At 43.8% G+C, this 10,956-nt stretch overlaps 2 protein-coding genes across 2 annotated transcripts in view; one reads left to right on the forward strand and one right to left on the reverse strand.

Annotated features, from left to right (window-relative positions):
• Positions 1 to 52: 52 nt before the first annotated feature.
• On the forward strand, positions 53 to 6,609 carry LOC130823665 (uncharacterized). The gene is made up of 2 exons (XM_057688384.1): positions 53 to 4,557; positions 4,628 to 6,609. The coding sequence occupies exons 1-2, from the start codon at positions 3,565 to 3,567 to the stop codon at positions 4,898 to 4,900; spliced, it is 1,266 nt and encodes a 421-aa protein (XP_057544367.1). The 5' UTR covers positions 53 to 3,564; the 3' UTR covers positions 4,901 to 6,609.
• Positions 6,610 to 9,930: 3,321 nt separating this feature from the next.
• LOC130823183 (uncharacterized) overlaps positions 9,931 to 10,956 on the reverse strand; it is a 1,070-nt gene continuing 44 nt past the window's right edge. Inside the window, exons 1-2 of the mRNA XM_057687818.1 lie at positions 10,809 to 10,956; positions 9,931 to 10,749 (exon numbers count right to left, since the gene is read on the reverse strand). The exon at positions 10,809 to 10,956 is cut by the window's right edge and continues 44 nt beyond it. Coding sequence (XP_057543801.1) covers positions 9,931 to 10,749; positions 10,809 to 10,956 — 967 coding nt within the window. The remainder of the gene's footprint in view (positions 10,750 to 10,808) is intronic.

Here is a 10,956-nt window from a genome sequence, read left to right on the forward strand (position 1 = left end):
GTAACTCTAGTTAACATCTCCGGCTTCCTATTTAATTACAATTATGCCCTTATCATATCATCATTCACGGGTTCGTATAAAATCTGAAATGATTATTATACTTGCCACTTTTCCAGTTTTGCTATCTAATGAAAAGTGTGGCATTCTAATTCAAAGTCTTCTTAAACTATGTTCAATCTTTCAGCGAAAGATTAAATAAATAAGCTTTTTTATAAAAAAAAATTTCAAAGTAAGCTTTTGAAAATTTTAACTGTCTTGGATGAGATAGCTTTATAATGAAATTGTCAATTTGGGCCGGCCCAATTCACTCGTGAAACTATCTGGGCATTTTTTTTTCATTTTTTGGGCATTTTTAATATTAATCTTAAAGGTATCAATTTTAACCTTAAAGATATGAATTTTCAAAATTGATACCTTTAAGAAAAAAAATTGATGAATGCCCAGAAAATTAAAATGTTTGTTACACGCGCGAATTGGGTGGGCCCAAATTGAAGGTCTCCAAGTTCTTGTGAAATTTTAATTTCCTAAATAAGTGTCTTTATGTATGAAGGGACAAAAAAAGTTAAAAACAATGCTTGTTTGTTGTTATCATCGGTGAACAAAGTATTTGCTATATTTTTTTCCTTTAAACATTATGACATTAACAAAGTAATTGTTTTTTCTCTTATTTGCAATTATTAACAGCGAATAAACAAGACCTTGAGATCGGACATGAAGATGCGGACTATGAAAATTAAAATTTTTCAAAACTTATTTTGGAAAGTTTTTTTTTAAAAGGCTTATTTTATTAAATCTTTCTCTTTCAACATGGTGGAAACACGCAAAACACAAAAAATACACCTGAAAAACAACTTACTCTTCCACCCAAATTTGTATATAAATAAAACGTCTGCTCTAATTTTTAAGCTTGGTCGAGTACGATTGCGGTAACGTCTTTTGGCAAAGTGTTCAAACATAAATCCATACGGACATGATCTAAAGCGGAAAAAAAATCGCTGATAAGCATTGTTTCGATTATGAAACGAGGAAGTGGGAAACACTTGAAATACCGTTAGTAGAAGCGTTATCAGGAGCGGCGATTCGTGGAAGGAAGCGACTTGAATTCCTGAAAAACAACACGTTAGCCTTGTCCGGGGTGATCTCCCGGAAAACCCCTCTGACGCTCAAGTTAGAACGTTGATATGAGATTATTGAGTAGATGATTATAAATTGAATGCAAGAAGATGTCGAGGTTGATATTGCTGGACTTTGGGTAGGCTAATGAAGTGGAGTAAGAGTAGGGATACTTAAGAGGATTATTTTCAGATAATCCCTTCCCTTCTGATGTTGGCCTCTATTTATGGTGGTGAAGAAGGAAGTTATTTCTGAGAAGAAGTGGATTATCATGGGAGTAATGGGCAGTTGTCACTCATGGAAGAAGGATAACCAAGCAATGAGGGAGAGTGGGAAGTTGGGTCAAACAGGAGGTTATTTTCCTGAAGGAAGTTAGGGTTTTGTATGGGTCACTTGCGTATGGGCCAACTGAAGAGTTGGGAGAATCCAGGAAAGACCCATTGACTAAAAGTCAAGGTCAATCCAAAAGGTCAAAGGTTATTAAGGTAAAATGACATTAATAATTTAAATAAATAAATAAATTAGGCAGGTGATACCATGACATTTAGCCCCACGCACGAAGGATGATATGAGAAAGGCAACCCTGATGACTCGAAGTATCTTTCTTTGTGCGGAAACGGTAAGAGTCATTGGGTAGATCTTTTGGCGGATCCCGAAAATTGGATTCGTAAGCTTTAAATCGACTGTTCACATGCCGAAATTCGAGTTGTAACGAAAAAGTTATGGCCTTTTCAAAATAATCGCATGAGATGCTCCAAGAAAAATAAATAATGTCAGTCAAGCCGCGGCTTAAGGTATGCCGTAGAATATCCCTATCCATCCATATTATTTAGGGGCAGAAATATAGTTGCGGAGGTTGGATCCTGGTTCACGCTTCATTGATGCCGCGGAAGCCCCAATACTTAGAATATTTTGGAATAAGGAAGCCCCCAAGGGGGGGTCCGACTTGTCTACCACACGGATGAAAATCGCCACAATTAATTTTTTGAACGAGATCACCATCAGAGCGGGTCCAACTTGTAGACCTTACGGACAAGACGCAGGTTTTGTTCTATGTTCCTTTTTGTTGTCGTGTTATAACCCGTGGAATCTTGGAAGGTACCATACCGCGGCATGAGTGAGTGGACTCGCCAAACAATGAGTCACGTGTGTTGAGGACGCGGCTTAGGTTTACACTTTGATTTTTTATTCTTTACTGAGGGACTTAGAGGAGTCCGACTTGTCGATGTTGCGGAAAGTCAAAAAAACTTGGAATCATTCTCTTCGTCTTAACACGCCCGTTTCTCTTCCAAGACGCGGAAAGATCACATAAGTCCGTGCCTTGGATTATATGGAAAAATGGAAGAATTTCTCCCATACTTAGAATTTTTACACCATAATTGGGAGCACCTGGGGGTCCGACTTATCGATCATACGGACATCCCTCATACTTGTAATAATTTCTGTTTTTCTTGGGGCATGATTCTGGGTCCGACTTATCGACCCTACGGCTTCAATAGAAAATTTAATAACTTAAAGAATTTGTTGACATTTTCTCCCATCTTGGGGGTCCGACTTATCGACTCCCCAGTCATAATCAAGATATGATACTTAGAAAAATTCTCAATATTTCCCCTTCATTGAGGGTCCGACTAGTCGACTTCACGGACATAGATAAGAACACTTAGACAAATCTTCGACGTTTGCCCCCTCATTGGGGGTCCGACTTGTCGACTTCCCGGTTTTAGTTTGGATTCCACTTTTCGTTCAAGGGATGTTCAGGTTCGACGTTTGAGCATTTATTGCTGCAATAAATAGGGTTGTTGGAACACTTCCCTCTCACCTAACCTTCATTAACTTCCTCAATTCTTCAAATCGCTTGAAAGAGAAAGTAGAGAGAAACGCTCTGACAACCTTCAATCCTTCAAACTTCTGACAATTCTCTCGAAGATCTTCAAGGATTCTGACAGAACTTCATCAAACTTCTGACAAATCTTCAAAATTTCTTCAAGGTATTCAAATCTTACTTCAAATTCTTGAATTTCTTCAAATTATTCTTCAAACTGTTCTTCAAGTTCTTGAATGTTTAAAGTTGAATTAGTTCTATGAAATTAGTCATTATCCTTTACAAGTTTCGCCTACTATTTTATGACTGTCGTTAATATGGATGTCGCGGCTACTCATGAGATAATAGCTAATTTCGACATTAACCCGGCTAACCCGACAGAAATTCCTTTGGTAGCATGTAGATGCTTTAATAAAGAGGGGTTGCTAATGAATGATTCGGACGATAGTAGTTCGGTGACAATCACCCCTCATTATGAACCAATAAAGGCCAGGGATGAGTCATCTGTATCCCCTGTATACCCTCCAGAGATAATGAAAACTGCTCCTTAGGAAGTGAGCGTTGCTTTCTTCTCCAATTACTTGCCGCGAATAAATCCTGACCTAGAAGGGTTATTGTATGTAGATATGGAAAACATTGAAGGATCAACCGAGTCCTCAGGAAGGGAGAGCGCAGCGTCGGTTCCTCATCCATTTTACATTCCAAGCAGCGGTCCCCTTAACTACTTCATAGATTTACGAACCAAGAGAGACTTAGACAAGCGTCGGGAAGCCATCTCTCAAAAATGGGGTTTGAAAGATCATATCAACATTATTACCCCAGGGAATTATGACACCGTTAGGTTTCCTCCCCCACACTGTATAGCCGTATATATTCCTTCCTTTGAGTTAGGACTTAGATTTCCTCTCCATCCATTTTTTAGGGAAGTATTAGATTTTTTGAATGTCTCAGTGCCCGAATTGTACCCCAACGCGTGGGGTTGTATGGTGGCGTTTTTGATCCTGTTTAAAGTTTTGGCCGTGCCACCAACACTTACTGCCTTTAGGTATATATTTAGAGCCCGCATTTGCAACTCTCAATCATACGGCTGTAGCTGGGTAACCTTCACACATCGTCGTGGGCTGAAGATAGTCCACGACCTCCCTGACAACCAAAAGGGATATAGGACAAAGTTTGCCTATTTATACAATTCAGGAGGATGGAATGTTAAGACCTCCTTCGACATCAAACCCAACCTTTCGGGTTTTAATAACGGGATCCCGCAATGTTCTTTTAATGATGCGGTGATCGTAGAGTACGCAAAGATGGACGTTCAATTGGGGAGGAAACCCATGAATTTCCAACTCAACTGGATATCGGGTCGTCCTGAGTTGGAGAATAAGAACCTCCTCTCAGCATTTGGCATCAGCCTGGCTATCGATCGGAGTAAGAGTCATCGGATTTCCTCCTTCCCGTTTTTATGGTATGTCTACTTATTTCTAACTCTCGATTTTTCAGGGATAGCCAAGGAAAACCTAAGGGCAAAAAATCCAGAACTCATGAAGAAATTCAGCGTTATGCGATTTGCTCAAGGGGCCATCCAACGACCCGCGGAAAAACCCCTACCTCTTCCTCCAAAGGTATAAATTCATATATATTTTTCGGACTATGAGGGATTTCTTCGATTTCTTCTAACTTTTTCTCTTGTAGGACTCGGCAACGGTAGAGAAGGGGCTGGACGAGGTGCCCTGCGAAGAGGAGGCCCTCCGGCTCCTTGAGGAGAGGAGACGAGTTCATATTCCCGATGACTCTCAGAGGGTAACCGCTTCTAAGAAGAGGGAATCGAAGAAGAGAGAGAGGAAGAGAAAGAGAGTCTCTTCCTCCCACGAGGAGAGTGCCTCAAAGAAGGCTTATGCGGGAATAATAATGACGGCCGTACCTCTGCAAATGAGGTCGGTGGAGGAGGAGGTGGCTTCTCCTTAAGCCGAGGCGTCCCCGATCCTGAGCCGGGGAAAAGAGAAGGTGGGGGAGTTCGAAGAAGAGAGAATCGAAGAAGAGAGAGAGGAAGAGAAAGAGAGTCTCTTCCTCCCACGAGGAGAGTGCCTCAAAGAAGGCTTATGCGGGAATAATAATGACGGCCGTACCTCTGCAAATGAGGTCGGTGGAGGAGGAGGTGGCTTCTCCTTAAGCCGAGGCGTCCCCGATCCTGAGCCGGGGAAAAGAGAAGGTGGGGGAGTCGGCCGTGGCTCCTGAAGCGAAGGTGGAAGAGGTGTACCGTCGTCGGGAGGTTCTAACTTTCCGACACGACATACCTTTTACTGATTTGGAGCATAAGGGAATGATAACCTGATTCAACAGGGCGACATCTCACTTGATCAGCCAGGTGGATTTCGACCTTTTGGAGTCTCTATCCCCCACCGATAGAGTCCGCCAACTCCAAGCTACCGCAGCTGAGGTAACGTCTTTCTACTCTTATCTTTTAGGTTGGCCATATCTTGATTCTAACTTGTTCATTTCACAGGCTTTTTTGAGGTTGTCCTTTGAGCTCAACCTCAGTCGACAAAGCGCCGCAGATAGGGAGACGCTGGCCGTCCTGTCCTCCCGCTGCAACGAGCAGGACGAGGAGCTCCAGAAGCTCCGAGAGGACTGCCGGGCTTAAAAGATAAACTGGCTAAATGCTCTAAGCTGAAAGAGCGTTTAGTCAGAACAGAGCAGTGGCGGGAGAGGGCGAGGAAACAGCTACAGGAGACCGTTGGGAGTCTGGACACGGCTTCTAACAAGTCGGCAACCCTCGGCCATGAAGTCGGTCACCTGATGGACGTTCATGCTAAGCTGGTTCATCACAACCAGTGTCTTTTGCAACAGGTGTCGGCTGATTCGGCCAAGTTGAGACTTTGCTATCCGCGGCTAAGGTGTATAAAGTTAGCTTGGAAAGACGAGCCCGGATAGCTAGGGATTGGCTAACTTCGGACGAGCCGGAGGCGTCAAGTTTATTGGGGGATCTGACGACAGAGATGGTGGGTGCTGGTTCCACGATCAGTGAAGAGAAGTACCGTCTGGCTGCCGCGGAGTTAGGCGTCGACTTCGATTCTCTCCAACAAAAGGCAAATCTAAAGGGAGATGAAGCTCTGGCCAACCTAGCTCTGATTTTGGAACGGGAATCGGCGGTACTGGTGGACCCCAACTAGGATGTGGAAGAGGCGAGGGCTTGGTCGGAGAGAGTTGATGTTGCGGCTGAAAAGGAGGCTCTATGTCTTGATCTGGATAAGTTAACTCTCTCCCCTCCTTCGGCCTCGGGCACCCCCGAAAACTTGGCGCTTTCTTAGCTGGAGGGTTTATGCTTAGATCTGTCAAATTTACTTATTGATGAAGGAAGAAATCTCCAGGGCTTGTCCAAGGAGCTGTCCGAGATTGAAGTGGAGCCGTTCAACATTGAAGATTTTGTGAGCTTCACTCCAAGTCTTGAAGAGGGGACGGCCGGGTCTCCTCAGTTGCCGGATCGAGATGCGGAGGGGGACGTTGACGCCTTCCTAGATGATGTTTAGTTTTGTTTTGACATTGTAATCTAAACTTGACATTTTTGAACGGATTTTGTAATTTGAATTATATATGTATATATTTTTGAGTGACACTCCTAAGATTGATGCGGCCTCTTTCAATATTGATACTTCTAAAATTTTGTAATTCCTTATTCTAACCCTCAGGCCGCGGCCTCTTTCTCCCAAAAAGCGGGGAGTGATGCGGTCGAAAATTAACTTAGAACAATTTCGATCTTGGGACCCCATTCTAGGCGTCCGACTTATCGACGCCACGGTCGGGTGAAATTGAAATTTACTTTGACTAATTTTGAACTTGGGACCCCATTCTAAGGGTCCGACTTGTCGATGTCACGGACAGAAAACATCAAGCAAAATTTTACTTAGAATAACTTTGATCTTGGGACCCTATTCTAAGGGTCCAACTTATGGATGTCACTGATACTTGCCTGAATACCAGCAAACATTGTTTTTAACTTAAATTAACTCTGATTTTTGGACCCCAGTTTAGGGGTCCGACTTATCGATGTTACTGATGGGCGAGATTTTTACTTGGAATAATTTTTGATATTTGACCCCTCTTTTTGGGTCCGACTTGTGGATGTCACTGATTCGTGGTGACTTAGAATTAATTTGAATATGGGACCCCTCTCAAGGGGTCCGACTTATAGACATAACTGAATTTAATAAGATTTGCAATATTACTAGAGGAAGTAGAATATAACTGAATACTTGTTGGAGTCGGATAATTCTGAAAAAATGAAATCTCTGATATATTGAAAAATGTAATGACAACGCGACTATGCCGCGGGATGAAACTACTGATTCTGATGAAATTAATGATCATTGACTAGCCTTTTGCGAATCTCATTAAATGAAGTACTTTAAGTGATCTCTATTCCATGGGCGGGGTAGCTTCTTTCCTTTCATATCTTCCAGTTCGAATGCTCCGGGTTTGATGACGCGGATGATTTTGAACGGGCCATCCCAATTGGCCCCAAGTTTTCCTTTATCTACGATTTTCCCCGTGGCCTCGACTTTTCGTAGGACGAAGTCGCCAACTTGAATGTGTTTAGTTTTGACGAGTCGGTTGAAGCTGCGAATCATCTTTTGTTTTTGCGCCATGGACCTTAACAATGCATTCCCCCGTGTTTCCGGAAGCAGATCTAAGTTCGCCCTTTTTCCTTGTTCATTCTCGTTGTGCGAGTAGTAGGTAACCCTTGTGGAGGGTATGCCTATCTGTACTGGAAGCACGGCTTCGGACCCGTATACCAAGGAGAATGAGGTATGCCCTGTTGCTTCTTTAACGGTTGTTCGGCTTGCCCATAGGATGCCGGATAGTTCTTCATCCCAAGTACCTTTAACCCCCTCTATTTTCTTTTTGATGCCGTTCAAGATCTCCTTGTTTTCTGATTCAACTTGCCCATTGGTTTGCGGTCGAGATACTGAACTGAATCGGATTTGCATGCCAAATCCGTCGCAGTATTCTATCGTGTTCTTACTGACAAATTGTCTTACATTGTCGGTAATGATAACGCAAGGAATACCGTATCTCGTGATGATATTCCGCCATATGAATTGACAAACTTGTTTGTCTGTGATTGAGCTGAGGGCCTCTGCTTCCACGTACTTGGTGAAATAATCAATAGTCGCAATAATGAATTTGCGTTGCCCCTTTGCAGGTGGGAAGGGGCCAAGGAGATCCATACCCCAATTATTGAAAGGCAAGACGGCTTGCATGACGGTCAAGTAGTTAGAGGGCTTCCTTCCTATCTTTGAGTGGTACTGGCATTCGAGACATCGTTTGACAAGTGCTTCCGCGTCACTCCTGAGCGAGGGCCAATAATATCCGCTTCTGAGGACTTTGCCAATGACAGTTCGTATTCCCTGATGTATGCTGCATCCGCCTTCGTGTATTTCGCGAAGGATGTAGTTTCCATCTTCAGGAGAAACACATTTTAAAAGGGGATGTGTATATGATTTTTTATAGAGGGTGCCTTCGTGAAGCTCGAACCATCTGGCCTGCTTTTGAAGCACTTTGGCCAGATTCTCATCTTGGGGGAGCGTCTGATTTTGCAAATATTTGATGTATGGCTCCATCCACATTTCTGATCTATCGATGGTGTTAACCATGAGGTTGATACTGGGGTTGGGGAGTACTTCCCAGATAATATCGCGAGCCGCGGATGTTTCAGCCGAGCTGGCGAGTTTTGCCAGCGAATCGGCCTGTGCGTTTTGAGATCTTGGGATGTGGATCAATGTGAATTTGTTGAATTTCTTGACAAATTCTCTTACTTGTTGCAAGTACATCTTCATACTGTCATCTTTGGCTTCGAATTCCCCATTCACTTGTCCGACTATTAGTTGGAAATCGGAAAAAGTGGATAATAATTTAGCCCCTGCCTCATAGCTGATGTTTAGCCCCATGAGTAATGCTTCGTATTCCGCTTCATTATTAGAGGCCGCGAACTCGAATCTAACCGCTTTTTCCATACGAACCCCAGCAGAAGACACGATCAACAGCCCAGCTCCGCTTGCTGATTGTGTCGAGGATCCATCTACATACAACCTCCATTCTTAATTAGGTTCAGGATGTTGGGGGATAGTGATTTCAGCAATGAAGTCAGCCAAGGCTTGGGCTTTGATTGCTGTTCGCGATTCGTATTCAATGCCGATGATCAGTAACGCGACTTGATTTATTTTTTCCCTCCAGAATCTTCCTCAAAGGTTGGCTGGTCCTGACGATGATCTGGTGGGATTGGAAATATGGTTTTAGTTTTCTGCTCGCCATCACGATTGCAAATAAGACCTTCTCTATTTCGCTGTAGTTCCCCTCAGATCCTCGAAAGGCGTGACTCACATAATATACGGGGAATTGCTTCTTTTCTCTTTCGGCGATTAACACACTCCTGATATGGAGTATTCGGAGACCGAGACATATAAGATAAGCTTTTCCCCGTTGGATGGCGAAACCAGTTTTGGCAAGGATGACAAGTGCTCTTTCAACTGCTGGAAGGATTCTTCGGCTTCTCTTGTCCATTCGAACTTGCTTTGCTTGAGGGTCTTGAAGAAGGGCGAACATCTGTCCGCAGACTTTGATAGAAATCTCCCCAAGGCGGCTATGCATCCCGTTAGCTTTTGGACTTCTTTTACGGATCCCGGGGACTTCATGTCCTGAATTGCCTGTATCTTGTCAGGTTTTGCTTCTATCCTTCTCTCGTCAACGAGGAAGCCAAGACACTTCCCTCTAGTGACTCCAAACACGCACTTTTCAGGATTGAGTCGCATTTGGTGTTTTCGGAGGGTTATAAATGTCTCGCGTAAGTCCGCGGCATGCTGGGATGCCTGCTTGCTTTTTGTGATCATATCGTCCACGTATACCGTCAAGTTTCAGCCTATCTGAGATTGGAAGATCTTATTGACCATTCTCTGGTAAGTAGCTGCAGCATTCTTTAGCCCGAAGGACATAACTTTGTATTAGTATACTCCAGCATTCGTAATGAAGGCCGTGTGTGGCTGGTCTTCTGCGGCCAAGGGAATCTGATGGTAGCCAGCGTTAGCATCCATGAAACTCAATAGAGCGTGGCCTGCTATGGAATCTACCAAACGATCTATCTTTGGAAGAGGATAATCATCCTTGGGGCATGCTTTGTTCAGATCCGTGAAGTCAACGCACATCCTCCACTTGCCATTTGATTTTTTCACGAGGACGACGTTTGAGAGCCAATCGGAGTATTTGCCAACTTTGATGAATCCGGCTCTCAGCAATTTCTCCACTTCTTCTCGGGCGGCCTCTATCCGCTCTCTTTCTTGATGTCGCAGCTTTTGTTTCACGGGTTTGTAGCCTGGTTTTATATCTAGTTTATGGCACATGACACTTGTAGGAATGCCAGACATTTCTTCCGTGGAAAAAGCAAAGACGTCGCGGAACTCAGTAAGGGTGGCCATGATATCTTGTTTGACTAGGCCAAAGAGATCTTTTCCTACTTTGATGCGTTTTCCTTCAAATATGTCCACCTCCTCGTATCGTTCTACGGGGGGAGGCCTTTCGTGCGTATTAGGGTTCTCCAGATACACATTCATGACAGTCGGGGAGTCTTCTTCCCTTTCCCTTTTTGGAGGGGGTGATGGAAGCTCCTCGTTTTTGAGGATACCCACTTGTCCATCATCCCGCTCGAATTGTAGCAGGAGTTGATGAGGGAAGATCGCGGCTTTGATTTTGTTGATGAGTGGAGCCCCATGATAGGGTTGTAGGGAAAGGTGAGATCCACCACCGTGAATCGCATGGGCACGGTTCTGCTTTCATTTCTTTCCCCCACCCGCACGGGGAGAATGATCGTGCCTAGTAGAATGACCTGACTTCCCCCAAACCCGATCAGCGGTTTGTCGAGGGGTTGTAAGTGCTTTTCTTTGAACTTCATTTTTCTCAGGCATTCCATTGTTATGAGATCAGCCGTGCTCCCAGTATCTACGAGTACCCTCTTGAATTTCATTTGCCCAATT

Source organism: Amaranthus tricolor, chromosome 9, assembly GCF_026212465.1.
Source record: "Amaranthus tricolor cultivar Red isolate AtriRed21 chromosome 9, ASM2621246v1, whole genome shotgun sequence".
Taxonomy (NCBI): Eukaryota; Viridiplantae; Streptophyta; class Magnoliopsida; order Caryophyllales; family Amaranthaceae; genus Amaranthus; species Amaranthus tricolor.

What these genes read in the sequence shown, in the direction of transcription:
- LOC130823665 (XM_057688384.1), top strand. Translation starts at nt 3,565, where the DNA reads ATGGAAAACATTGAAGGATCAACCGAGTCCTCAGGAAGGGAGAGCGCA. An exon ending in CCCTACCTCTTCCTCCAAAG is followed by an intron (nt 4,558 to 4,627) that starts GTATAAATTCAT and finishes TTTCTCTTGTAG; the next exon opens with GACTCGGCAACGGTAGAGAA.